General features: G+C 37.6%; 1 protein-coding gene across 2 annotated transcripts in view; it reads right to left on the bottom strand.

Moving 5' to 3' along the window:
• Window positions 1-8,692, bottom strand: part of Plscr1 (phospholipid scramblase 1) — a 44,301-nt gene extending 35,609 nt beyond the window's left edge. Inside the window, exons 1-4 of one of the 2 annotated variants that reach the window (XM_059268364.1) lie at window positions 7,152-8,692; window positions 5,796-5,876; window positions 2,723-2,988; window positions 1,017-1,059 (exon numbers count right to left, since the gene is read on the bottom strand). In XM_059268364.1, coding sequence (XP_059124347.1) covers window positions 1,017-1,059; window positions 2,723-2,988; window positions 5,796-5,876; window positions 7,152-7,164 — 403 coding nt within the window. In that variant the 5' untranslated portion in view covers window positions 7,165-8,692. Of the gene's footprint in view, window positions 1-1,016; window positions 1,109-2,722; window positions 2,989-5,795; window positions 5,877-7,151 lie in introns of those variants that run through there. The other variant, XM_059268363.1, reaches the window with a different exon arrangement.
• Window positions 8,693-12,957: the final 4,265 nt, after the last annotated feature.

Below are 12,957 nucleotides of genomic sequence, written 5' to 3'. Positions count from 1 at the left end.
GATTGTTATGTTTCTAGTCTGTAAATTGAATCAGTGGGGTGTGTGTGTGTGTGTATGCACGCAGTGCCTTTTCCCCACCGTTTGAGCAAAAGCAATGAGAAGGATTTTTTTTAAAAGTACAGATGTAAATAGGGAGAGTGAAGCTGGAAGTGAATCCCAACAGGACATTGGGCCAGGGAAGCCATGTTTAGCTCAGAATAAATAATTCAAAGTGGAAGGGAGGTTTTAAACAAGGGGCATAGTGCTTAGCAGCCATATCTTCAGTTCACAGCCTACAAGGGTTATGACACCATGGGCCAACAGAGGGGTGCTAAGTCCTCCCTCCCAGAGAGTTTCAAATGCTTGCTATATTGACTCTCACATTGGGAATTTCTATTTTTGGTTCAGCCAGGAAGACAGAATAAATATCGTTCCTTGTTCATAGCCCTCTGATACTAGGGTTATGGTTCATCAGAAGACTGCCCCAAACCATGAATAATTATTTAAAATTTGCCAAAGCTCAAAATACCCTATGTCATCTATGTGCAAGGACTTTTGGCTCTCTGGAGATGTTCTTTGTCATGATGAACTCATTGATGTGCCTTTGGTGGGTCTGAGACAGTCCCTGAGCTCAGCATTCATGGGAACTTCTTTCAACACTTGGCTGTCACTCAGCTGATTTTTAGCAGATAATTATTATCCAATTTATTTCTCTTTTAATATTTTAACCTCAGAAATCTTGAGCTTGGTCATGAAATTTAAAAACATTTTATAGCCTCTAATTTTCCTTCCAAGTGCTGGGATTAAAGGCATGCGCCACCACCGCCCGGTACACTACAGTATTTTAAAGCTTATATATCCAAGAGGAACTGTATTAAAGGATCGCAGCACTAGGAAGTACTACTGCAAGAGAGTTGTCTGTAGCCTCCTGGCTGAACCTCCCACAGAATAGTGCTGTAGGAAAGGCAACTGGCAGGCCCTTAACAGTATAAACTTGCCCTGTTTCTAGAAATACCATCATTACAATGGATACACACCTTCCAGAAGTTCAATTTGCTGATGAACCAGAATCTGATCTATCTGTTATAGAAAAAAGAGAATACTTGAAGTAATCAACATTTCATATTCATATTGCTTTCTATTTAAAAGATAATATCTTTTTAAATTTGCAAAACATTTGTGGAAATTATTTACTATAAGGTAACATTTTGGTCAAATAAATCTGATTTATAACAAGTCCCAGTATGTATAAAACATCATTCTTTCTAAAAGTTTCTCAAGGAACATTCATTAACACTTCAATCAATTTATTAAAGCATCTGTTCTACCAGATAGAAAAATATCATGTGTGATCAGTGACATCACTTGTAGGTATGGGTAGATTTTTCCTGATACATAAAGGATCCTAATTTTATAAAATCTGTTTTGAAGTTATTTTATGATCAAATAATTGATAAGACTTTCCCCATCTTACACTTTTGAGTAACCTGTGGAAAATTAGGTGGTTAGTACAGAGTTTCCACAGAGATGCTGGACTGACTGAGAACTGAATGGTTATCACAAGGCTATCTGCTTATGTTTATCAATTGAACATATTTATTGTTCCTATTTCACCTGATTTCCTTTATCAAATAGAGGCTAAAAGTCATACTGTTGTATTGTGGAATATTTGATCACACTGTGAACCCTGAGTTTATGTTTGTGTTAATTAAATAAAATAAACCTTGGGTCAGGAGGCCAAGTCTGCAATTAGTTGACAGAAAATAATCACAGAGAATCATAGAGTGTCTGACTGGGTTCTTTTGTTTTGGCAGAGTGGAAGGATGCTCTCTTTTGAAGATGCCAGCAGAGAGAGAAGGTCAGCTAGTTGCTGCCCAACTTCTCTGAGCTAGCAGGTTTTCACCCCAGCCTTTTTGAGTCTTACTGATAAATAGAACAATAGAGATTTAATTAAAAGCTATATTTGGCAGCAGCGACAGAGCCAGTGCCTGCGGGAACAGAATTCCTGCCAGGCTGCAGCCTGAGTGGTCGGGCCAGTGCCAGAAAAGCAAGCAGGCCAGTAATTGCGGAACCATATTTGTTGGCTAAAACAGCAGTAGATTAAAGTGCAGCCTCTGCGCTGTTGGAAAAACAACACAGCTGTAACTTATTATCAAGTAGTTCGGCATATGCATGACGTTTTTTATCTGTAGGATTTAAAAAACTGTACCATTCAAGGGACACAGGCAAGAGCATAGGTGAGTTTTATTGGTGGTAAAAATATGAGTCATATCATGAGGGCGTGAATTGGTGTCAACATAAAAGAACACCGAGTTCAGTCCCAAAGTCCAGATTAGAGGGCCAGGCCCACTGTTGTGGACAAGGTATATAATTTTTTTGCACCATGTTGTTTTCTTCTGAGAATCATGATAATTATAACACCTGTATGGCAGAGATTTTCCTATAATGATTCAGTGAAAAGAAAAAAATACATGAACTGAGTAGGAAAATGAATTTAAAACAGTGCTTAATAACCATTGTCTAGGTAAATTCAAAATTACAGAAAACATAATTACTTTGCACACTAATATTCTCCTTAAAAAGTGAACCAGACCTAGCAGAATTAGAAGTATGTAGTAGTAGAAAATGTTATTCTTCTATTTTAGACTTTTATGAATTTTTTTGGGGGAGTCTGGTACTCCAGCTTAAAAACTTAAAGCACGCATTTGTTTTATTCATGAGTAGTTCATGCATTTACACTTGCCTGAGTTAAGTACTCCAACCCAGGAGGACAATTCAGTGGAGGAGGTGGTGCTGGCATCCATGGGGTCCCTCCAGGCCCACCTGGATGATTGTACGCTGGCTGATTTTGGACTGGAAAGCCACTTGGGCCAGCACCTGCATAACCTCCTGGTGGGGCTGGGTAGCCAGCTTGAGGCCCTGCATAGGGACCCTGGGGCCCTGGGTAAGGACCCTGGGGTCCTTGGTAGCCATACTGGGGTGTGGGGTAGCCATTCTGTTCTGGAGGTCCTGAAATGAAAGCAAGTGAAGTAAATCATAATTTCACAGAAAAACCAGTTCAGTAGAAGTAGCCCAATCATCTACAAACTGAGTTCTCCTTTCAGAAATCCTATAGGATTTATATGAAGCTCTAACTTTTATCTGACAGAAAATAGGTTCTAATAACTGGGAATGGGAAAGATAACAATCTCTGTCCTAAAGATATGACACTCTGAATAGAGAATAGTTCTGGGATTTCAGAAGGCAGCATATCCTATGTTTTCTCCATCTCCCAAAGAAAGAACTGGGAATATATGGACCATTTGTTTATCTGCCTGAACTGGGAAGGAGGATGGTGCTGTGATCTGGTGGATGGAATCCAGGAGTGTTACTAAATAAACATCATCCAGCAAAGACGATAGATTCCATGGAAAAAAAAGGACTGTTTAACTTAAATATTATCATGTCACTGCTGAGAAATCCTAGTATGTAGTTAAAGACAAATCATTCTTTGTAGTACATTCCAGGTACTTCTTTGCCAGGAGTTTTAATTCAGTGTATTCCTCCTAAGTTCTTTCTGTCCATTGAAAAAATAGATCTCCATCCTTATGATTATAATTTAAATCTTACTATTTAGTTCCATCTAAGCTCTAGAAAATACAGTTGATTAACCATAGAATATAACAAACCTATGAGAAAATGTTTTTTTAATTATTATCAATTTATGTATATGGGAGTTTTTCCTGTATATATGTATGTGTACCATGTACATGCCTGGTGCCCATGGCAGTCAGAAAAGGGCATCAGATCCCCTCAGGTTGGACTTACAGACCATTGTGAATCACCATATCGGTGCTGGGAATCAAACCAAGGTCCTCTGTAAGAGACTACTAAGTCAACTCTCCAGGCCCAAGCAAACTTTTCAATAATTAACAGAGAACAGAACTGAATTAATACAAGTATGCTACATAGTCTCCAAGGAGGAATGATTACAGTGAGCTTCCTAAGTCTATCTACAGAGTAGCTACTGCATAGAAATGGAATATATATTCAAAGGATTATATGCATCTACGATTTCACATCGAAAGACATGCAAAGTTTAACACTTAGAATCCACAGTCAATAAATAAAACACTTCTGACAAAAATCCACGTCTCATTCAAAAACAAGGCTTAGAAAAATTACTATACTTCACAATGCTCCTTAATTGCCTTCATAATTTCTGACTATCATGGCAAAGGGTCATCAAGGAGAAATTTATGGCAGACTAACATGTAGAATTCAGGGCACAAATGGAACTGACTCAAGAGGCTTACAGTCAGCTTTCCATCCATTAACAAACAAAACGTGCGTTGATGTGAAGGAATCTGTGAGCAGGATGGTGGCACAGGAGGTGGTCGCTTTCTGTAGATTACAGAAAGGGCTCTCTATGTGAAGGACTGATGAGGTGTGTTTAAGGTGGAATGAAGAGTACGCCGAGGCCCTCACCAGGAGAAAAGAGGGAGACACAATGTCTACTCTAAGTTAGCTATGAGGTGGACCAAACCATTCTCTAACTCTCTGGCTCACATTTTAAATTTGCTGGAAATTCTCCCACCATCGTACTTTGGGAACTCAGCAGAGGTTTTCAAGCCTGGTCTCATAGTAAAAGAACCTGGTAATACAGAAATTACCAGTCCCTGAATTCACAGGTCTACTAGTGTTCTTGTCCTGCTATATTTAAGTTGCTCTTAAGTGAAGGCCTGGCTGCCAACAGTCGAGCCGGACCGTATTTTTTAATCATAAACATCTGATAAAGATCTAGGCTCCACAGAGCAGTATCTATGACAATCTGTTTGTTCAGCAAAGAGAACAGACTGCATAAACCCTTCTTTCCAATCAGAGCACTATGATAGTAACCTTCAGGTTGTTTTTTGAAGACGTGGATAGACTGCTACTGGAAAATGTGGATAAACCATCTACTTTGGCATTTGCAAAGGTTGGATAATGCTGACAATTGCATTTGCTACATGGAAATCTTTCCATTATTTTATGCATTGGTTCAAAATGAGACATAAGATTTGTATCCCTAGTGTATAATGATATGATTCATCTACTTTTCTGAGACATGAAAAACAAGAATCATCATAATTACAACATTAAGGTATTTTTTTCTTTTCTCTTTTAGTAATGGGATTGAATTTATGTTCTCACACATACAAGGCAAACATTCTACAAACTTGCTTCATCCTGGCCTTATTTGTATTTTTTATCTTGCATCAGGCTTTCAATAAATGCTTGAATTTACCATCTACCTGCTTTATCTTACTACATTCTAGGATTACAGACCTGCCTCTTTAAGCTTGGTTAAGAATAAAGCTGTCCATCATCCATGTCGCAAAGCAACAACAAGAACCCTAGGTAGCTTCCAGTGTTAAGGCGTCTTTCCATTGATTCATGACTTCACTGAACACAACTAATCCCCAGTCCTGAATGACTCAAAAACACCTGTGGAAAACTGTCCTAATTCTTGTGACATGATCACAGTCTTCAAAACAGATGAGCAGTCTATAAAATTAACTCTTAATTGTGTGTTTAAGTGAAACATTGTTGCTCCAGATTTTACAGCTTTTCTTTATAAAGAACCCTTACTGGCCCTCTATAAAAAATACTCCTGTGGAAAACACATGGGACAAAGGAAAATAAAAAAAGAGCGAAGCTGCCAAAATTCCTTTCGTGTAATTTCTTGAAAGAGAATTACTAAAATAAAGACGTATGTGCCCCCACACCCTTTCTTTCTCTCCCTTCCAAATTTCAATTAATTAGTGTTAGTTTTCCTTCTGCAACAAGTATTTTACCTTGGAATGCTCCCGGTGGATACTGAGGGGCATACCCAGCTGGCAAGTGTGTTCCTGGGTGAGGGGCCTCTGTTTGCATGCCTGCAGTTCAGGGAGAGAGGTACATGCATGTCAGCTTAAATAAGATGTGCGTCGGGAAGAGCAGCACACAGTGCCGAGATGGTGTGCCATGTAGAACTAAAACAGCCTTAAGTTCATGGCTTGGAAAAGAGCTAATATGAAGGAGACTTTTGATTCAATCACACTGCAAAAACTGATTCATATAGTTGAAAGAATGGCATGTGTTTTATGTTTTTGGGATTTAACGTAAGTAGCTTAGAAAAATCATAGACCTATGAGATAACTATCACTAGAGAATATTTTAATTAATTTATTTTATTTTTACGTATACATATAGATATGTATATATTTTATGTAAACTTATTCATATACATACACATTTTATTTCTCTTTAGGCACAAATGTACCTATATGCATGTAACTATTTGAATATAATGAGCAAAAAAGTGACTGTGCCAGTGGTCAAATAAATTTCTCTAAGCTGAATGAGCTCGTAGCATGTAAAACAGCACAAACCTACACAAATTTATATTTCAATGGCTTTAATTTTGTCTTATGAAAATTTGGGTTGAGACGAAAGTCCTTAAGAAGACTAAGTGGTCGGGCCTGAAAGTTGTCAAATACACTCGTCAAAGCTAGATTATCATGAGATATGGATAATTTTGACCATTTCAACAAAGATGAGAGAAAGAAAAAATACATTTCTGAGAAAATAATTTGACTAGTAATATTTTCCAAGATAATGTAATGTTTTTCTTCTCAGAACCTAAAATTTAATAAGGCAAAATATTTTACTGTAGACTTAATATGTGTTTTACTTAGAACTTTCCTGAGAGGAAAAAAAGAATAGAAACAACCTGATCAATATTACTAAATCCTAAAGGATGTGTATGTTATAAAACACACATCATCAAAGTATGCATCTGAACACTTTTCAGAATGAACGATATCAAAAAAAAGTTATTCTTTGATTAGTATGATTAGAATAATCATTATGTATATAAATTGTGCCAAAAGCCCAGAAAAATAAGACATAATATGCTTTATCCAACATATACATCTGTATGCATAACATATAACATTCTCTGTGGCTTTCTTGTTACTAATTAAATGGTATCAGTGACATTTGTGTCTATCTTTTCTATGCTAGAATACTGAATAAGACATTGAGGATAATAGCATAACAGTGAATCAAAAAAGCAATTTCAAGAACTGAATGAAACATTACAATCAAGTAATACCTTATCAGATGATATTATAAAGAAGAAATCTAAATATTCGACATGAATTACTTACTTTGCTTCTCCATGATTTAAACTGCTCTGAAAAAAGAATATAATATCTGGCGTTAGTGCATTATTTACAAATTTATAGGAGTGATGTGACTGCTCCAAGGTGCTCAGGAGTTATGTAGGCAGAGGTTCGGTTAGTCCTCCGAATTCATCTAGTCTAGCCTGATCTGCTAACTCAAACTTTTGGGTTTGATCCTCATCCCCATACTCTCATTCTTAGAATTTCAGAAGTTTTCAGCTAGTCATGATGGTGGATACATTTCTAAGAGTCTTTGGAAACAGGATCCAAGAAGGAACACTGTGAAAGACCCCCAACTAGCAGCAAAGCTCAATAGGCATCTTTCACAACTTGCACTTTTAAAAGAAGCATGCGGCTCATATATGAATCTCTGAGCTCAGCTGTAGGGATGATCCAGCAGGGGAGCAGAAGTGAATTTCCAGGGCACAGGACTGGAGTCTGAAATCCAGGATCTATGGACTGTCCTACCCAACTCGAGTCACAAATTTGAGAAGGTCTGATATTCTGTTCTGTGGATTAAAAGTTGCTTCTTACTAGGGAACATGATTAAGATTCTAATGGCGACAGTATTCTTGACAATCGGAGTGACTCTGCATCTGACTACTGCGGAAGCATGCATTACAACAAAATTTCTACTCGGTACTGTTCTCAGTAATTGGTCCCCATCTTAGCTTTATCCACTACTACTGTCCAGGTACCACATACTGTGCTCTATCTACATGGCAACTCACTCCGTGTCTACTGGCTACAACTGAAGCATAGCAGATGAAAGTTCGGTTACTCGAGACTTGGGATCCTCCTGAATTCAGGTGGTGCCTCCTCTTCTCTGGCACACTCCCGTGTTGGCTGTCCTTTTACTAACTCACTCTACAGTGTAATTCTGAGTGACAAAGCATCCAGTCGATGTGGCTACAGAAGTAATTAAATCCAGTGTTCTCAAGAAGCAAATGCCATCTTCTACTTCATTTCAAAATTGTTTGTCACTGGCAATTCTAAGTATAAAATTTCATATCTTCATGAAATACTTATTTCTAGGTATTATCACCCCAATTTTAAGTGCTTTATATGCAAGAAGTTCAGCAGTGATTAAGTAAATCTCAATAGGTTTACTCTAAAATAAATCTCAAAAGTTTTTTGTGTTATTCATTTAAATTTCTACATTTACTTCAAACAAAAGGAATGTGATTTTGTAATAACTGACCAGTAGCCAGTTCCAGTGGCTCTCATCAATCCTTAAGGGCAGAAATACAAATATATATTTTTTTTCTCTAATTAATCCATAGGGCTAATAATAAACTAATAAGCATTTGTAATTACAGTAGGGTATAAAGTTATATAGGGCCATGTTAATCTTTCAGAGTCTATTATATGAATACATATATATATAAAATGAAAGGAAATTCACACAGAATGCCATGACCACCTATCTCAACATCAAATTTTCATTATGAAAGGTTATGCATTGAAAGGAATATCAGTTTTCATAAAATATTAAATTAAAAGACAGACAAATCTTGGAATAGAAATAGTTAGTATCCTTTATTTAATATGTGAGTTAAATGTCTTTTAAGTTTTCACCTGCATCATTTATATTTTTAAGAATTACTTATTCTTGTTGTCTGTGTTTGAGTGGTTTTGCTTGCATGTATGTATGTGCACTGTGTGTGCCTGATGCCTGAGGAGGCCAGTAGAGGGCTGTGGATCCTTTGGAACTGGAGTTACTGACAGCTGTGAGGCACCATGTAGGTGCTGGGACCCAGATTTGGACCTCTGCAAGATCACCAAATACTACTATATTATTAATATTATTATATTGAGCCTGTGGCCTCAAGTAAACAAAAGCTTTAAGGGACTGCATCCAGTCAGAGAACTTTATGTTTCTTAAATTTTGTAAACAGAGCCCAGAACTGGAAAAAAATAATCCTTTCATAGTTTTGATTTCAAATATAAAATGAGAAGAGATCCCCCTCCCTAAATCATCTAATAAGATAAACCAACTCAACATCTCACGCTTTGAATTAACAATTTAATTAAAACTTTTTTCTTTTCACTGTGTGGGGTATCCATGCAGGCGGACATGCATATTTGCATATGTGTATGTATATTTGCATGTATGTATGTATATTTGCATGTGTGTAGACAGGGGCTGTAGTTTGAAGGGCTGAAACTGACCCTGGTATCTTTCTCAATTGTACTTCACCTTATTTACTGAGGCAGATTTTTCCCTGAACCTAGAGCTTGCCAACTCCTGCTAGTCTATCTAGTCAGCTTGGCTATGGGATCTTTGTTTAAAAATATTCTTCTCAGAATGTGGTTGTTTTGGTCTAGAAATTTCTGTGAAACCGGAAATGAAGGGCATGCTAGAGAGAGGGGAATTCCTAAGCCATGTCAGGTGGACCTTAAGAGTATGGTGCTGCAAAGTTCTGTCTGCATAAGGTAACCAACTGAGAAGACACTGGGTTCCTTTGTCTTGGGAGCTGGAGAACATTTCCTCCTTGCACAGAAATCCCCAGATAGTATTTGTTTGTCTCTCTTTGATGTTTTCTTATTATTTTATTTAGTAATTTTGAGGCTTTATCTATGATTGTGAGGAGAAGCACTTATTTAAAAAAAAAAAAAAGCTGTAGAATAAAATGTGGGTTCTTATTCACCTGGGATGTTAACATCATCTCAAGATTTAAAATTGTATGTGTGGGATCTAGAGTAAAATACTACGTTGCCACTAAGCCTGTCCACGTGCCACTTAAAATCAGCCCCATGTGTCTAATGAATGAAGACATCTGCATGTGGGCTGCCCACCTGGACTGCTCTCCTTAGCTGTAGAAATGATCCTCTGCCTTCACTCTGGCAGAGCTCTGTCAGCACACCTTTGAAAATAACTTCAATGTGTTCCTCCTTGAGGCATGCCACTCATTCTTTCAACCTGATGACTTTTACGTAGTGTTTTCTGCTCTTGTTTTTTTTAAAGTTTCAGAAAGTTTTCATGAAAAAAGAAATAATATTTATGATGTACCCAAAGGGGGAAAAGTATGTATTAAACTCACATATAGATTGCACCAGGGAGTTGCCATTTCCTCAGAACAAATAAAGAACTTTAAGAAATATCCTGATTAGTGAGTTCTTCTTTGCAACTATATTACGTGACACATTTATAGGAAATTGCGGCACCATATACATATTAATGCAAGTATACATAAATACAATTATATATAATTTCTGTTTTGTTATTATAATAGCAGATCCCCATTTCTTTTCTGGGGTTTCTTTTTTAATTAATAATTTTAATTAAGAAAGGTTTTTTCTTTTAACTGTGTGTGAGGTACACATGCACATGGATATGTATGTTTGCATGTGCGTAGATATGGACTGTAGTTGAGAGGGCCAAAGTTGACATCTGGTGTCTTCTTTGATTGCAGTTCACCTTGTTTACTGAACCAGGACTTTCACTAAACCCGAAGCTGGCCAGTTCCAGCCAGCCTATCTAGTCAGCCTCTCTACAGGAACCACCCTCTCTGCTTCCTGTACGCTGGGGCTGTAGGCAGTGGCCACACCTGCTGGGCTGATATGTCGATTCTGCTGATCCACCTGCAAGCCTCGTGCTTGCACAAATGCCTTAATCTACTGAGCCATCTCCTCCTCAATTCTTTTCCGGGTTTTTTTCATAATTGTAAAACATTCCCACCTGCGACAGGGAGAAACCATGAGGGACCAAGATTACGTTTTCACAATCCATACATGGTACAGAAAACACCTGTCTCTTGGGATCTTGAAATTTCTGTTGCTTTTAAAAGCATTTTGGAATATTATATCATTAGCCATGTCTATAAAATAAGTACAAATTAGATTGAAGTTATTTAACTAGAATTTACTTGTAAAATGTGTAAGAATAAATGCCTCTCTTTAAATTATCCACTGTAGGAGATAAACCAGCTCACATTTTCTTCACAACCTAAATGTCAATATATGCCCTGACAAGATTCAGCAACACCGTACTGCTTTAAAATGATTATTAGAATCTCAAAGTGCTGAGCAATTGAATGAGATATCATGGTGAATAAAGAAAAAAAAATTAGTAGTAGTCCAAGAAGTAAGGCAAAACCACAGTAAGTCACATAGCAAATAATTTTCAAGTACTTTTGGCAATGTTTTAGTTAGTCATAAATCAAATAATTTTCAAGTACTTTTTAGTTAAATTTTTAGGTAGGCTTTGTGCATTTGGAAAGATTTGGTAAACATTTGACATGAACTTATTTCATCTGTTAAATTGTGGTAATGGTGATAGTCAAACGCAGGCAGATAAATATGCACATGTATTTCCACAAATGGGTGCTTCAAGGTATTGGTGAGCGTCCGGGGACAGGGCACCCTGACTGTGAACTTGTACAAGAAGTACATTGCTTACAAATGCAATGTCCCTTGTAATAGGAAGTTTCTCTCTCAAAATCTACATCTCTATTTCATGCTCATGAAAAGGAAACAAGCTTAAACTCTGAATGAACATAAATTATACACCAACCAGAAACTACTGAAGATGTAGTGGTCGAGTGCTCACAAGAATAAAAAATAAGTTTAAGGAAGCAGACATACGTCTCGAAACCCAGTTATGCTTACTGGGTTCCTGTATGATTTCAAAACGCCCTTCTGGGAAGCTCTTGTATTAATATGTGGTATTTTTTTTTGCTTGCTGATAAATGGCACACCTAAGCCCATGGACCTAAAGCTGCTGTTGAATGCCACTCAGTTCACTAACTAGCTGAATTAACATGGTTCCTTCTCACATCTTCATATTCTTGCCTTTGGTTCACTGAAAAAGAAAAAACAAAAAACCCAACTTCCAACTTTCATCGAAATTGGTTAGCAAATATTTTAAAAGGAATCTATGTTATGTAAGACAGCAAAGCCTTGGGGTTCGAGTTTATTCTTGTGATCAGTAGTTTAATGGCGAGGTAAGCTTTTTTCCAAGAATTTAATTTGCAAATGAATAGAACCCTTTGTTGACACACATTAATTAGAGAGCTGGTTCATTGAGTCCTACTTATTTAACACTGTACTACAAGAATGTGTTGTGTACACAGAGGCATATATACTTATATAAAAACTTGCAGAAGAAATATTCACTTTGTGAGTATCCCGTGGTTTCAAGGGGGTATTTATGAGCAATACAGAGTCGATATGATACATATAGTATATATACTGTCTATACTATATAGAGACAGTATAAAGTCTACATGTCTATACTGTAGACCACGCAAAGCTCATCAATAAACCTAGAGACCTAGGACTGATAAGAAAACTAAGTATATTGTGGAGAACATTGAAAATGACGGTGTTATTAGAAAGTTTATAGGGGCACGGATTTACACAGGAGTAGTGGCGGTGCCCTCAAGATAGACAAAAGTCACATTCAAAGAAAAGTATCTATCATCAGCCAGGCCACAGAGTTAGGGGTGTGGGTGTGTGCAGGGAGCACTACGGACAGGTGGGAGACTCAAGCAGAAATCCTGAAGCTAGAGTCTCACTTCATTCAGGGGAATGAACAAGGTGTCAATTACACAGTGGAGGGGGGACAGGTATTTGGAGGTGATGACCAGAGGGGCAGGGGCGCAGGAGACAGCCCCCCAGGCAGTGTCTCCACCTTACTCTATACTCCTTCAGGGAGCCCGATGCTCGCTGCCCAGATGCAGGGACTCCGTCTGGCTTACCACCCCACCCCGCTCTCTCCTTGTGTTTGTTCATTATTCAAAGTGGCCCAGTTGTGGTAGGTGCCTGGGTAGAAAGCTCTGTTGTTAGG

Source organism: Peromyscus eremicus, chromosome 7 (assembly GCF_949786415.1).
Source record: "Peromyscus eremicus chromosome 7, PerEre_H2_v1, whole genome shotgun sequence".
In the NCBI taxonomy this organism is placed as follows: Eukaryota; Metazoa; Chordata; class Mammalia; order Rodentia; family Cricetidae; genus Peromyscus; species Peromyscus eremicus.
This window is presented reverse-complemented; position numbering and strand designations above follow the sequence as displayed.